Below are 16,193 nucleotides of genomic sequence, written 5' to 3'. Positions count from 1 at the left end.
ATCCTGATGTGATAGTACACTTATTTCAGGATTCCTTCTGGGATGATGTTTTATCAGCATGTCTTCCTTTACAATAGTAACAATGTAAAGAAAATAAGACGCAAGCTAAAACTGTGGCAAATTGTGCAACTGCTGTTTTAAAAATTAATCTGGATGGCAAACAGAATAGGCCAAAAATGGATGTGGTAGATTTTGTTAATCCCTGTTGTCCAGCTGTGATATAATTAGAAATCATGGTTTGTACTCAGGAGCACAATATTATTAGAGTACGCATTCATTCATAAACACATGCAGAACTGCATGTATTTTATCAATTTATGAAAAACTCTTCACATTAATCTTGAGACACTTTACAGAAAATCTACCACAATAGCTTTAAAAACACCACAAAAATGACAGCTAAAGATAGGTTTTAAAACAATGCAGAATAATCATCTAAGGAAGAGACCTTTCCCCAGGTTTTCCTGTGTTTCCAAAAAGGACACAGTAATGGGCATCTGTTGTATATCAGTACTGATGCTGTTGAGTGGAGAAGGGAAATGGCTTTAAAAGAGGATTAGACAAATTCATGGAGGAGAAAGCTATGAATGGCTACCAGCCACAGTGCCTATGCAATGCTTCTGAGTACCAGTTGCTGGAAACCACTGGAGGGGAGAGTGCTCTTGTGCTCGGATCCTGCTTGCTGGTTTCCCACAGGCAACTGTCCAGCCATTGTAAGAACAGTATGCTGGACTAGATGGGCCGTTGGCCTGATCCAGCAGGCTTTTCTTACGTTATTATGTTCTTAAAATGGAGGCCGTAAAAGCTATTATGAACACAGTGAAACAGTCATAAGCGGCTAAAAAAAAGAGGCAACCACTAGGATTCATTTTGCTGTAATACTATATTTTCTTTCATATGGATTTTTGGCAGATTTTTTGAAATGGTTAATAGCATCACTGAAGAAATAGGAAAGAACACGGAGGAAGGTGAATGTGATGGAGACTCTCTGGAGGTAAGGGCAGTCTTTCATTCCTGCTACTTCTCACACTTTTACAGAATTGTGCTCCTGTTGGGTTACTTTTTCTTCACTGGATAATTAGCTGGATGAGCCTTAACTGCTTTGGATAAATAGCAAGCCAAATCCTCACCTCCTTCATACTGAAAGCGTTCGGTGTCAAATTAACAACTTCTGGATTGTTCCAGTAATAGTTGTTAATGCAGTTTATCTCAAACTTGAAAGTACTGCTTCAGTCTTGCGCCCCTAAGCATGTCCAACAATCACTGGCTTCAGTCATGTTCTTGATTCCTCTGTGGTAGCTGTAAAATCCATTGCAAAGTAGTGTTATCATAGTGAATTGCTGCTTTGGGAATATCAGTTGGCCACTGAAGTGCAGGGTGTAAATTTAGAAACAAATGGAGGTTACTCTATGTTTCGACGACTTGGAACTTCTAAGATACTTCTTAGAAATGTTTATTCCAGGCTGACAACTGCAATTTAATTCAGGTAAGGCATGACTTCCCTGTGTTATTTCTAAGCACACAAGACAATACTTAAACGGAATAAATACTAGAATCACTGATATTTTCCTTTTGTTGTACTTTCTGTTGTAGTATGACTACGAATATGATGAAAATGGTGATCGAGTTATTCTGGGTAAAGGCACTTACGGTGTAGTTTATGCAGGACGAGATATGAGCAATCAAGTGAGAATTGCCATTAAAGAAATCCCAGAAAGAGATAGCAGGTAAAGTAACGGTCTGCATTCCATAGGCTTTCATGTGCTCCGTGTTCTTAGTTCTCCAAAGTTTAAACAATTGCATGATGTGTTAGATGTTAGACATAAAAAGCTTAATCAAAGTGATTCATAGGCTGCTTTAGGTGTGCAGGGTGTAGTCATTTTTGCATAATATTTTGATTTCCAGGCTCTCAGTGTTCTAGCTCCTGCCCAAGAACAATGACAGCTGCACTTGCTTGTTAGTTAAAGAAGCCAAGCTTCATTCTAGAAGACTGACAGTGCAAATTTAGCAACAGGAGAAGAGCAGGAATTAGTCCAAATGCCCTTAGGTGCCAACGAGGTTCCCTAAACACAGTTAAGGGATGAGGCCAGTGGTGAGGATTCCAGGATCAGGAGCTGCAACATCAGACGGCACAGGAATGTGAAGTTGTTCAGACAACTGGTCCCAACTATCTGCCATGCTTTTAAACAGAGACATGGGAAGTCTAGTTACTTGCGAGAATGCTTGGCCTGCTGAGAACTCCTGGCCTGAAGCCAGGTGCTCCTTATTTGGGGGGAGGGGGGATGATCCTGCCTCTGGTTGCACCTCTGTTTCTTTGAAGACAATGCCTGGCTTTCCTGCTCCTCTGATAGCTCACTCTGTGACATGGAGCCCCTCACCTCTCCTGGCAGAGAAGTGGCTTCCCTGGCATTGGATAGCTCAACCTCCTCATCCTAAGCCAAGGAAGGAGGGGACCTGGAAGACTTTCAGAAGGAGGGTTTCAGTGGAGGGGCTCAGCTCAGAATCAGGGGCCTGAGCAGGAGGGCCACAACACACAGGTTCTCGAAAACACTCGTCTATGGCAGCTTTCTACGCTCCTGATTGCTGCCCTAGACTTCACATGGGAGTATGTGAAGTGCCATGGGGAAAGGTGGGCCCTGCCCTGCCCCTCGATCCCTGAAATTGGAGTAGTCTTGTGCCTCAAGATTTTGTGCCTGGTAACTTTCAGCACATGGTCAGGAACACGACACTGCAGAAGGATTCAAATGGATGGATTTGTAAAAATTCAACCTTAATACCTCAAATCAGAGACTCAGTCCTGATTACACTGGTGGTTTACCACCACCACCAAAGAAAATCCTAATAGATTGTGTGGTCTACTCACATGATCAGTACAACAATAGAATGACTAATACACCATGAACACAAGTTAACTACTCCTGTGAGCAGGGGTGGGGTTGCAAAAGCTGGCTGCTGGCATGTCATTAAAACAGGCTCCATACCTTAGTTTTCCAGAAGAAACACAGAAAATCACTGAAAAAGCCAGCCAAATAGCACATGTGAGTGGATACTGGCTGAAAACTGCAGATCTCTCAGTGAAGAAGGAAAAAAAATGTTATTGCACTTTAGGCAAACATCCATGGTTGACATTTCCTATAAACCTCCCACTTTAAAAGCTTTTCATTTATGCTGGATTATTCAACCAGAGAGATAAGCTTGAGTTTTATTTTTCTATGCTGTTGGGATGGTTCATTTATTTAGCCTTCAAGCTTTCTGCCTGCCTGTTTGTTCTCCATTATCATTTAGACCTATTTCCTTTTGATAAACGTTGCCTGGGCAATTTCCTGTACCATTTTACCTTAAAGTATTTACTAGCAGAATTGCTATTTCGGGTTGCTTTTGAATTTATATCACAGCATGGTAGGGTATGGAACTCCATACAGTGAAATAAGCTGATTGAGGCAGTCTGAACTTTCTTTCAGGTATTCCCAGCCTTTACATGAAGAAATAGCTTTGCATAAGCACCTCAAACATAAGAACATTGTCCAGTATCTTGGCTCGTTTAGTGAAAATGGATTCATTAAGATATTCATGGAACAAGTACCAGGAGGTAAGCAGCTTTTGGTTAATGAATATATATATATATTCTGTTCTGATGCAGAGATTGTTGTGCTCACAAGACTCCGCTCACATTTTCACTGAGCCGGAGAAAGCAGGACCCTTCATATTAGCTCAGGCATTGACGTGTTTACAGATGACACCCATCTAATAGGCATGTATACAACATTAAGTTCCTTAGACCATAGGCCTAACCTAAGAGTAAGCCCTTGAGAACTCTGTGGGGCTTACTTCTGAGAAGACAGCACTAGGATTGCACTGCAATATATACAAATCTTGGGGCACAATTCAGCTAATGAGTCCCGTCAGTGGCAGCCCTGCACAATGACTTCCACTTGCCCAATAGAGCTTCCTGCCCTCTTCTCCTTCCCACACTACCTGAAATTGGCTCAAGTGGATGGGGGATGTCAGGAGACCGCCAAAGCAGCAGGAATGGGAAAGGGGAATTGTTCTGTCTGGCAAGCCAAAATGTTTAGCAGTCACCTTAGTGCAAAGTGAAATTCCTTTCTATGTGCCTAGGATGTTGACATTTTATACTTTAGTTATCTAGAACTAGTGCGGCTGGCTGGATTAACAGAACTTTACCAATTCCATTATGTTGGGATTTGCTTTCCTGCCGACTTGCATATCTCAGATGACCTAAAAATAGCACAGGCCTTTGAATTGGAATAAGCAATTCATTCTCTTTTTCTATTATATTATATAATAAAAAGGGATATTGTTTATTTTAATTGACAAGCCTATCCAGATGCATAGGCAGCGAAACAGATCAGCCCCTCCCAGGCCACTGGGTCCTTCCCCAGGATCAGTTCCATACTCTTGTCCAAATCCTGCTCCCCTTTCCATCCAGCCTGGCCAGAACATCTCCACAGGGCTAATGACAATGGCGATCTTCCTGATTTGAAAATTGCCTTCATTGCCTTTTTTTCTATATTACAGGCAGCCTTTCTGCTCTTCTGAGATCGAAATGGGGACCATTAAAGGATAACGAACAGACCATTGGTTTTTATACCAAACAGATTCTTGAAGGATTGAAATACCTCCATGATAATCAAATAGTGCATCGAGACATAAAGGTAGATTTCTTTACAAAAAGCATTAGATTTATGTAATGGACATGAAGTTATCCTTAAGTGCCCTCTGAAGCAAAATGCAATGGAATGGAGAGGTACTTGATTCAGTTCTCAGAGTCTTAAGCTGATGAATCATAGAAGCTTAGAGTTGGAAGGGACCCAAGGGTCATCTAGTCCAACCCCTTGCAATGATGGAATCTCAGCTAAAGCATCCACAACATATGGCCATCCAACCTCTATTTAAAAACCTCCAAGGAAGGAGAGTCCATCACCTCTTGTGGGAGTCTCTTCCACTGCTGAACAGCTCTTACTGTCAGAATGTTTTTCTTAATGTTTAGTTAGAATCCTTTTTCTTGCAACTTGAAGCCATTGGTTCGAGTCCTCCCCCCCAGAACAAGAGAAAACAAGCATGCTCTCTCCTCCATGTGACAGCCCTTAAGATATTTGAAGATGGTTATCATATCTCCTCTCAGTCTCCTCTTTTCCAGGCTAAACATACCCAGCTCCTTCAAGCACTCCTCATAAGGCTTAGTTTCCAGACCCTTGTGGTCCCCAGAATTGGACACAGTATTCCAAGTGTGGTCTGACCAAGGCAGAATAGAGTGGTACAATTACCTCCCTTGATCTGGACACTGTAATTCTTTTGATGCAGCATAAATAGCATTAGCTGTTTTTGCTTTTTTTGCTGCTGCATCACACTGTTGACTCATGTTAAGCTTGTGGTCTACCAAGACCACTAGATCCTTTTCACATGTACTGCTAGTAAGCCAGGTGTCCCTCGTCCTATATTTGTGCATCTGTTTCTTTCTGCCTAAGTGTAGAACCTTACATTTGTCCCTATTGAAATTCATTTTGTTAGCATGCACCCAGTTCTCCAATTTGTCAAGGTCATTTTGAATTCTGATTCTGTCTTCTGCAACATTAGCTACCCTTCCCAGTCTGGTGTCATCTGCAAATATGATCCCCTAAATTCCTTCATCTTAGTCATTTATTAAGACGTTGAACAACAACGGGCCCAGGACAGAAGCCTGCGGCACTCCACTTGTCACTTTTTTCCAGAATGACGAGGAACCATTAATGAGTACTCTTTGGGTTTGATCAGTCAACCAGCTACAAATCCACCTAACAGTTACCTCATTCAACCCACATTTTACCAGCTTCCTCATGAGAATATCATGGGGGACTTTTATCAAAAGCCTTACTGAAATCAAGATACACCATGTCCACAGCATTTCCTTGATCCACCAAGTTTGTAATTCCATCAAAAAAAGAAAACAGATTGGTCTGGCATTACTTTTTTTTTGAGAAACCCATGCTGGGTCTTAGTAATTACAGCATCCTTTCCTAAATGGTCACAGACCGACTACTGAATTATCTGTTCTAGGATCTTCCCTGGTATCGATGTCAAGCTCACTGGTCGGTAGTTACCTGGTTATTCTTTTCACCCCTTTTTGAAGATGGGGACAACATTTTCCCGCCTCCAGTCTGTAGGGACCTCAACTGTTCTCCAAAAATTCTCTAATAGACAAAGGCTCTGAAATTACATCCACAAACTCCTTTAGTATTCATTTAAAGTATAATTCATTTCAAGTAGCTAGGTGTTCCCTTACTACCTCTTTTCCTATCTTGAGCTGTAGCGCCCTCCTTACCATTCTGTTATTACCAGGTTGGGCATTGCTTTCCTTTTGGGTGAATACCAAGGCAAAGTAGGTGTTGAGTAGTTCTATCTTTTCTCTGTCACCCATTTCTCCGTGTTCCCCACGCAGAGGACCTACCACTTGCTTGTTCTTTCTCTTACTTTGGACATAGCCAAAGAAACATTTGTTGTTGTTGTTGTTGTTGTTGTTGTTGTTGTTGTTGTTGTTGTTGTTGTTGTTATTATTAACCTCTCTTGCAAGCCTGGGCTCATTCTGAGTTTTAGCCAGCATGACTTTCCCCCTGCAACTGTTGGCTACTTGTGTATTCTCCTCCTCTGTGATTTTCCCTTTCTTATACATGCCCTTCTTAACTCTCAGCTCATCTGTAAGCTCCTTATGCAGCCACACCGATTTCCTTAGATGCTGCTAATGATCCAGTTGGATAGATTACTATGATCCAATAGGATAGACCTTTTGGAATTCTTTGCCAGAGTTCAAATCTCCTTTTCAGCTACGAGTTCACGTTGTGGCTGTGCATATGGCACTTTCCATTTTACTCATGTTCTTCAAAAATGTTGCCTGCATAAAATCAGATGGAGTTCTCTTTCCTAGCACAGTGTATACACCCTATGTTATAAGACAGATCACTGCTGTTGCAACAGCGCCAGCTATCAACTGCCAGGCAGCATTGCATAAGCAGTTATATGACACAGGGAAACCCCCCTATTCGGAATAGAAGATGCAACTGTGCATGGACCTATTTGTTTTGCAGCAAACACACAACTCAATTCTAGATTTCATTTCTGTCTTGTTTTATGTAGAGAGCCTTTAAAAATAAGGCAGCATGATATTTAAAAATGCAAAGCAAAAAAAAAAAATGATTGGGAGATTTTATATAAACTCAGTGCTTTTTTTCTGGGGGGACGCAGGGGTACACATACCCTAAACATTTTGTGAATCTAAGTTTGGCCTCATTGAGGGGCAGTATTTCAATATGAGTATTAAAATGAGAGTATCCCTATACATGGTTTTTTTAAAGAAAAAAGCACTGTATAAGCTAATTTATAAAAACAAATTTAAAAGCCCCTAAAAACTAATTTAATAAAAAACTAATTTCTGTAGAAAGTATGAAAGGATCCAAATGTTACTTTACGTAATAAACCTAGAGAAATCTAGAATTCCAAAATCTCGTAATAAATATCAAAATAGCCAATTATTCATAATATGTTTGAAAGAATTTGTTCATAATATGTTTGAAAGTAATTTTTCCATTCAGGAATGAAGTTTCATTGAACTGGAAATGAAGTGACTAATAGCAGCTTCCACTTAATTCCTCTTTTATTACAAGCCATTTCATCATTAATTTTAGCTGCAAACTCTTTTTCAAGATCAGCCATAAGATTAAAAAAAAGTAACAATTCCAAATATTCTCCCCTCCAGGGTGATAATGTACTTATCAACACATACAGTGGAGTGCTAAAGATTTCAGATTTTGGGACATCAAAGAGACTTGCTGGCATAAATCCATGCACTGAAACATTCACAGGTATGTTTCTAAAACATATTGCAGAGTCGCCTAATTTAAGAGTAAAATAATATTCTGGAGCATAAATTAGATAAGGCACTTACTCGCAGGAAGGTAGGTACAGGATTACAACTTTAGTTCTGTACATTTTTTAAAACCCTGATACGGGTTGAGATCCCAAGCACACTGACTTGCAAAGTTGCACTGAAGTCATTGGGAAATGTTTTCAGGAGTGTGGCTTTATTCATTGACCAAGTTGTGGTCATCAGATAAGTATTAATAATCTGCTTGCGCAACACACATAGCAGTTTCCTTCACTGTTATCAGCAACATTCCTGGTCCCTGAATCAAGAGAAGCCCAGACTGCTGCAGTTTCCTGACCTTCCATGTTATAAGGAAACGTTCTGATATAGCTAGAGGCAATATTCATCTTGCTTAGATGAGCAAGGTATTGTGTGTGTTCTGTTCCTCAGTCTAGCAGCCAAGACAGCATGCATCCATAGATACTTTGGTATCAGCATACTGTTTGAGACAGTATGTTTCTTTGTAGACTTTGTTCCCTGCCTCATTTCCCCTTTCTTGCTAAACAGCTAATGAATGATACTCAGATTATCTGACTGAGCTTCACAGATGCAGATTTGAATCATGTTCAGAATGTATTTTGATTACCAATCTCTTCATTTTTAATTTCAATTGATATTGGTGGTGATGGTGGATATTAAATTCAGTATTATAGTCTTACTTTTATGCAAACAGAACTTGCATAAAAGCAGTGTGGCCTAAGGTAAGCTACTGCTGCATCCCACTTTATGCTGCCTTGCAGAGAAAGTCTAGATATATTTATAAATGAATTAAATCTCTTAGTCTCTCCCCACAATTCCATTTACAGTGGTACCTCAGGTTACATACGCTTCAGGTTACAGACTCCACTAACCCAGAAATATTACCTCAGGTTAAGAACTTTGCTTCAAGATGAGAACAGAAATCGTGCTCTGGCGGCACGGCAGCAGCGGGAGGCCCCATTAGCTAAAGTGGTGCTTCAAGTTAAGAACAGTTTCAGGCTAAGTATGGACCTCCGGAACGAATTAAGTACTTAACCTGAGGTACCACTGTATTTATTTTTACCTATGTTGTAAGAATTGCTGAGATAATGGGCTGCTTTAAACTGTGATTTATTGGACTGAGAACAAGCACTGAGCCCATGATTCTCCTTTCCTTCTTTCACTTGTGCACCATAATCAAACACTTCTGAGGTTTATTCTGGATTGTAAATGGAAATTAAACCACAGTTTCCCAGTTTGGGTGTAACTGGGGAAACTCTGATGTAATGAACCACATTAGAAGCACCCAAACTTCGCACATGAAGGGAAGGGTAAGAACAGAACATGGACACAAAGCCTATTACATTGTGCCAACACAGCTAAAATGCTTTGCACACTAGATAAAGTACAAAACACCATGAAAGCCTGGGAATTTAATATTTGACTGTGTGCTTTTCTTCCAGATTTCGCTTTTGATTAAAGAAGTTCCTGCCTAAGTGAATTTTTGCTTGCCTGCTTGTTTTTAACAGGTACTCTTCAGTATATGGCGCCAGAGATCATTGATAAAGGACCAAGAGGTTATGGAAAGGCTGCAGATATCTGGTCCCTAGGCTGCACAATTATTGAAATGGCAACAGGGAAACCTCCGTTTTACGAACTTGGAGAGCCTCAGGCGGCAATGTTTAAGGTTAGATCCTATAGATGTTTTAGGTTTTTGTAAAAGAGACGCTGATCTGGAGAAGAGCCATAAGATGAAACACTCGTCTGTGTGTGTCTGTGAGGAATATGTTTTGCAGTAGTGATTCAGTTAAAAGGGAAAATACGCTAAAGAGAGAATATTAAAAAGTTGTTCAAATTCCAATGAATGCCTCCCTGGGAATGAAAACCAGTTTCAGATGGAAATGCTAATGACTTTATGTAATGTTTTATTTTAAGAAGACTCCTCTCTGTGGTGGAAGGTCTTGATTGTCTTTCCTTTTCTGTATTTGTCAGGTTGGAATGTTCAAAATACACCCTGAGATTCCTGAATCCATGTCAGCAGAGGCAAAAGCCTTCCTATTGTGCTGCTTTGAACCAGATCCAGACAAGAGAGCCTGCGCTAACGAGCTTCTTGTAGATGAGTTTTTAAAGGTTACAAGCAAAAAAAGGAAGTCTCAGTCAAAGCTAACAGGTAAAGACCTATTTATGCCTAGCTCAAAGAGCTTAGCAATTCTGTTTAATTTAGCCAACACTGACAGCTTCTTTGAGAAGCTCAACACAGAATCACTAGCATACTTAAAATGCGACTTTAATCAACCAGTTTGCATCAAATAAGTGTTTTTTAAACGTTTATGATACTATTTGTTAATATTTAACTTCCCTTTGAAAGCATTGAGACTTACTTAAGAGAGTAATAATAGGCTTGTTAAATTGTTTTTTCAGTGAAAACGAGTCATGAATAACTTTAGCTAGATTGAGGCCTTTATGTGTGTCTTGAAATAATCCTTAAAACACAAAACCCCCTCTGTTTTAAATTCTCTGAACACGCCCCGCCCCCCGGTAATATGGTCAAATTACCTGTTGCTAGTTCTACTTCATAAGTGAATTCTGGATGGTTTCAATTACTTTTCCTTTTCTGTTTTTTTCCTCACAGCACTCTCAGTTGGATCAAATGGTAAGTTTAATATTTAGACCTTTCTTTTCATACACTTAATGAAATCTTCGAACTTTGGTGTTTTATTTAGTCATTAGCTACTACATTTACCATTTCAAATGAGAAAATAATATCCGAATATGACATCTTCTCATACAATGGGACTTCCTCTTTTCACCTTCCACAGCCTCTTGTGCAACTTCAAAACCTGCTTCAAAGGGCAATAACAGAGACATAATTGGTACAATCAATCCTGTCCTATTGATGCAGATCCCATACTTGTACATGTGGGAGGGGATTTTCATAGGGTATAATGAACTCTCTCTCCCCACCAAAGCCACATTTCCTCGTGGTCCAGTTCAGTGTATCTGGACATTACCTTGGATGTGAGCATCACATCAACTCCCATAGGCCCCACAGGTTACATATGCTTTGCATGCTAGATGAGATGGATCATTGCTAATGTTTATTATAATTCACTGTGTCTAGCGGGCTTGATTACACTAATTTCTGGGTTTCTTCACTTCCATGAGCAGAATATCTTCGAAGCATATCTTTGCCTGTTCCTGTTGTTGTAGAAGATACTAGTAGCAGCAGCGAATATGGCTCTGTTTCACCTGACACAGAATTAAAGCTTGACCCATTCTCTTTTAAAATGAGAGCCAAATCTTGTGGAGAAAAGGATGCAAAAGGGCTAAGGTCCCTTTTTCTAAGGTAAACCTTCCATATTGCTTCGTGGAAAGAAAGTGACTTTTGCAAATAAATTTGGTGGTTTTAATAGCAGTTTCTAATTTATATATTCGCAGCATCCCAGATGAGAATTTTGAGGACCACAGTGCACCTCCTTCACCTGAAGAGAAGGATTCTGGCATCTTCATGCTCAAAAAGGATAGTGAACGGCGAGCCACCCTTCATAGAATCCTAACAGAGGACCAAGATAAGGTGGTGAGAAACTTGATGGAAGCCTTAGCACAGGTAAACAAATACCCTTAGCATAGTTAATAATAAAATAAGTGCTTGTAATCAGAGGACTAGCACATCCCAAACTGGAAGTTTTTGCAAGGTTTCATTGATATTACTCTGGTGTATTTGTTTATGATTGATAATTTAGAACACCTTTATCAGATGACTGAGTGTTTAGGGGCTCATTTAGTGGGGATACATAATTAAATGCAAGTACCTCTGCAAGACTTAAGACTGCAATCCTATATACACTTAAGCAGGAGTAACTAGCATGGAACTATAAAGTTCAGTGCACTGTATAACAGGTTATTTAAGACATCCTAGAATAGCAAGCACCCAAATGCTGCAAATTAGGCATGCACTTTGAAAGCAGAGGCTTTTTAGTAGAATAATATTTATCAGAAATAATTGGCTTTAAGAAGTAGTAAAAAGTAGAAGCAGAGAAGCGTAAAATACTATATGGTGTGCACAAGTCAAACTTGAATTCTCCTAAGGTTCTGGGTCTCTAGTAAACAGTAATCCACATTATTGGGGGCTTTTGTCTTTAAAATTGAAAGCAGAAACAGATTACTAGATGGCTGAATTATGTAAAATTTATAGGGAATAAAAACATGTCAATCAAGATATGTATAGTGACAAATGCTCTATTTAACTCTCAGAGACTATTGTTTGACTTGGAAACAGAAATGCAAAAATATTTGTGTGGTTCTGTATAAATACACACACACTGTTATTAGAGTACTTTAATCTGGGAATAAAATTTAAAAGTGAGGAAAATGTACAGAAAAATGTCAGAAAAATACTTTCCTCTCCCTGGCCAAATTGTAACACAGTTGACCTTGCTAAAGCGCACCATTAGGATGGGCCTACAAGGAATTGACTCCAGTTAACCCTGGTAGTTTGGCAACTTTGCTTTGAGGAATTTACTCAACAGCCTTTGGTTTATATGGTGCTAGAAAATTTCATTGTGTTACAGGAGAATGGCCATGACTATCTAACAACAGCATCACATGGCAGATGTTGCAATTAGTAGATAAATGAAGTGTTGTTCTGTGACTCACCTTGGGTGAAGTAATGTAACTTAAGTGTCAAATCTGAGTTGACCATGGCATATACCTAAACTGTGCTCAGCACTAGGGCTGAGCAATCTGATCTATTTCACCACCAATGAGTCTAATTTTATCAAACCCAGGCCACAAGTTGCAGCAAATATGGGAAATGCTGTGCCTCAAAGTGGCTTATTCTTGCAGCATCATTATGTACAGGAAGTTCCACACTAAATAAGCCCAGACCATTATGAGATGAGAGTAATTAAATCTCTCATTAGTCAGGAGTAACTGTGCCCCTGAAGGACCAGGTGCGCAGCCTGGGAGTCATTTTGGACTCACAGTTGTCCATGGAGGCAGAGGTCAATTCTGTGTCCAGGGCAGCTGTTTACCAGCTCCATCAGGTACGCAGGCTGAGACTCTATCTGCCCGCAGACTGTCTCACCAGAGTGGTGTATGCTTTGGTTATCTCTCGCTTGGACTACTGCAATGCGCTCTATGTGCAATGCACCTTTGAAGGTGACCCAGAAACTACAACTAATCCAGAATGCAGCAGCTAGACTGGTGACTGGGAGCGGCCACCAAGACCACATAACATCAGTCTTGAAAGACTTATGTTGGCTCCCAGTACGTTTCCGAGCACAATTCAAAGTGTTGGTGCTGACCTTTAAAGCTCTAAATGGCCTCGGTCCTGTATTCCTGAAGGAGCATCTCCACCCCCATCGTTCAGCCCGGACACTCAGGTCCAGCCCTGAGGGCCTTCTGCTGGTTCCCTCGCTACGAGAAGCCAAGTTACAGAGAACTAGGCAGAGGGCCTTCTCGGTAGTGGCACCTGCCCTGTGGAACGCCATCCCACCAGATGTCAAAGAGAAAAACGACTACCAGACTTTTAGAAGACATCTGAAGGCAGCCCTGTTTAGGGAAGCTTTTAGTGTTTAACAGACTACTGTATTTTAATATTTTGTTGGAAGCCGCCCAGAGTGGCTGGGGAAACCCAGCCAGATGGGCGGGGCATTAATAATAATAATAATAATAATAATAATAATAATAATAAATTTGCTGCTTTCAAACTTTATTTATTAATCCTGTGTGTAAGGTAAAAGAAGTAAAGGACCCCTGGAAGGTTAGGTCCAGTCAAAGGCGACTATGGGGTTGTGGCACTCATCTCGCTTTCAGGCCGAGGGAGCCGGTGTTTGTCCAAAGACAGCTTTCTGGGTCATGTGGCCAGAATGACTAAACCGCTTCTGGGGCAACGCAACACCGTGACAGAAACCAGAGCGCATGGAAACACCGTTTACCTTCCTGCCACCTATTTATCTACTCGCACTTTGACGTGCTTTCGAACTGCTAGGTTGGCAGGAGCTGGGACAGAGCAACAGGAGCTCACTCCATTGCAGGGATTCGAACTGCCAACCTTTTGCTCAGCAAGCCCAAGAGGCTCTGTGGTTTAGACCACAGCGCCACCCATGTCCACAATCTTGTGTGTGCCCCTAAGCAAATTAGTGGTTAAAATGAATTGAGGAGTTTTCTCCAGATAACCAGTGATGCAGTTCATACAAAAATATTCAAAAGGCATGTGATCCTTTTCACTGTGCTTTCCTCACACATTCACGGGAAATGTATTCAAAAGTATTCTGTGAGAGTCTTAGCTGAGAAGCTCAGGGTATAAATTCCAAAGTGTGAATGAGATGTGTTGGTAGGGAAAAGGTAATAAACCAAATGTCTCCATACACTGAATGCTGTTTCACATCTTGTCATGTACCAAGTCCTTTTGCACCTGTAGATGCCACCAACGACATAGGAAATAGAAGTGAAAAAACATTTTCTATTGCAGTTTTGGAAATGCTCATATAGTAAATGTTTACTGCTTCAATGAATAGTAATGAACTACACTGTAGTTTGGAAAATGAGTACACCACTAGTAGCCTGGTCTTTTTCTCTCATTCCTGCCTCTGTGCCTTGTGTCACGCTTCTCTTTATGTCTAGAACAGCCTTCTAAAAGTCATAGGAACATAAGAAGAGCCTCTGCTGGGTCAGGCAAAGGCCTGTCTAAGCCAGCTTTTCACAGTGAGCAAGCAGGTGCCTATGAAAAGCCCATAAGCAGGATGAGAGCAATAGTTCTCTTCTTCTGTTGTTTCCTGCTTTTCAGATGCATGCTGCCTCTGATCCTGGAGGGTAGAATATAGTGAACATGACGAGTAGCCATTTTTAGCCATATCATGCATGAATTTGTCTAATTCTTTTTTAAAGCCAATCTTAGTTCATGGCCATCACCACATCTTGAGGTAGCAGATTCCATAGTTCACTTATGTGCTGGGTAATGAAGTCTTTGCCCCCTGCCCCCCAATCTGTCCTGGATGTCCCACTGTATACCTTCATTAGGTGCCTGGGAGTGCTAATGAGTGAGAAAAGCATCTCTCTATCCACTTTCTTAACACTAAGCATAATTTTATGAACATCAACCATGTCTTACCAACTCACCTTTTTTTCTGAAGTAACCCCCTTTCCCAACATTGTACCCTTTCCTCATAGAGAAGCTGCTCCAACCTGGATCATTTTGCTTTTCCCTTTCTGCAACTTTTCCAGCTCTACAATATCCTTTTTAAAGATGTGTCAACGTATTCCAAATGTGATAACCTCACAGATTAATATAAAAACATTATGATATTGGCAACTTTGTTTTTATCCCTTTCCTAATAATCCCTTGCATGCAATTTGCTAGTACATGCACTGGGTTGATTGTTGTCATTGAATGGCCTCAAGGTCCCTTTTCTGGTCAGTCACCACCAGTTCAAACCCCATTAGCATATTTGTGAAATTTGAATTTTTGGTGCCCAATATGCATCACCTCACACTTGAACCACAGACTTGGACACCTAACTACTCATCCATAACTCCAGATCATTTATAAGCAAGTCAGAAATCACATGTCCCAACACAGATCCTTGGGAAGCCCATTTCTTCCATTGTGGAAACCTTCATTTTATTCCTACTTTCTTCTTCCTGTTTTTTAACCAGTAATCTGTCCATACTTTCTTCAGATACCTTGGATCAGAAACTTTTATCAGAATTTTTTTGAAAGTCCAAATACACTTACGTCTATTTCTGGAGACCTGCAGTTTCTGTTATATACATCCCCTAGCTAAAAGAGCACAGTATTTGCAAAAAGACTGAATTTTTGAAGCCTTATGGAAATCTATAGATGAAAGTAGTGCCTAGAGGAATATTCACTGAATATTTTCACTATTGCCTCATGATTACACAAAGGTAATTAGCTATTTTTTGTTTGTTCTAACAGGGACCTGAAGAGCCTAAGCTGAAATGGGAACACATCACAACTTTAGTCGCCAGTCTCAGAGAATTTATACGGACAACTGATCGCAAAATTATTGCAAATACACTTTCAAAGATAAAACTAGAGCTAGACTTTGACAGTCATGGCATCAGCCAGGTTCAGCTGGTCCTCTTTGGTTTCCAAGATGCAGTAAGTATACCTTTCTCTCTTTTTTGCTAGTTTTGCTACACTGATTTTTCATATACTGATGAATGTCTTAAATCTGCAATACAATTGAGTGAAAGTTAACCATGAGCCAATTTGGTAAAGTAGTCACAGTGCTCAGATAGGGCTGGGAAGGCATAGTTTAAATCCCTACTGAGACATGAAGCTCACTGGGTGACC

The 16,193-nt window shown here is 40.4% G+C and overlaps 1 protein-coding gene across 6 annotated transcripts in view; it reads left to right on the top strand.

Moving 5' to 3' along the window:
* Positions 1-16,193, top strand: part of MAP3K5 (mitogen-activated protein kinase kinase kinase 5) — a 91,140-nt gene that overhangs the window by 63,713 nt on the left and 11,234 nt on the right. For 3 of the 6 annotated variants that reach the window (XR_014546641.1, XR_014546642.1, XM_083607595.1), the window contains exons 14-24: positions 913-994; positions 1,594-1,727; positions 3,462-3,589; positions 4,537-4,673; positions 7,748-7,853; positions 9,403-9,560; positions 9,866-10,043; positions 10,506-10,526; positions 11,039-11,219; positions 11,312-11,480; positions 15,813-15,998. Coding sequence is in view for 2 of the 6 variants with exons in the window: in XM_083607595.1 (XP_083463721.1) it covers positions 913-994; positions 1,594-1,727; positions 3,462-3,589; positions 4,537-4,673; positions 7,748-7,853; positions 9,403-9,560; positions 9,866-10,043; positions 10,506-10,526; positions 11,039-11,219; positions 11,312-11,480; positions 15,813-15,998 (1,480 nt within the window). In the remaining 4 variants the exon portion in view is untranslated. The remainder of the gene's footprint in view (positions 1-912; positions 995-1,593; positions 1,728-3,461; positions 3,590-4,536; positions 4,674-7,747; positions 7,854-9,402; positions 9,561-9,865; positions 10,044-10,505; positions 10,527-11,038; positions 11,220-11,311; positions 11,481-15,812; positions 15,999-16,193) is intronic. The other 3 variants (XR_014546643.1, XR_014546644.1, XM_083607596.1) reach the window with 1 other exon arrangement.

This window comes from Podarcis filfolensis (assembly GCF_964270895.1).
Source record: "Podarcis filfolensis genome assembly, chromosome: 3".
Taxonomy (NCBI): domain Eukaryota; kingdom Metazoa; phylum Chordata; class Lepidosauria; order Squamata; family Lacertidae; genus Podarcis; species Podarcis filfolensis.
The sequence above is the reverse complement of the archived record's forward strand: the minus strand, read 5'-3'. Positions and strand labels throughout refer to the sequence as shown.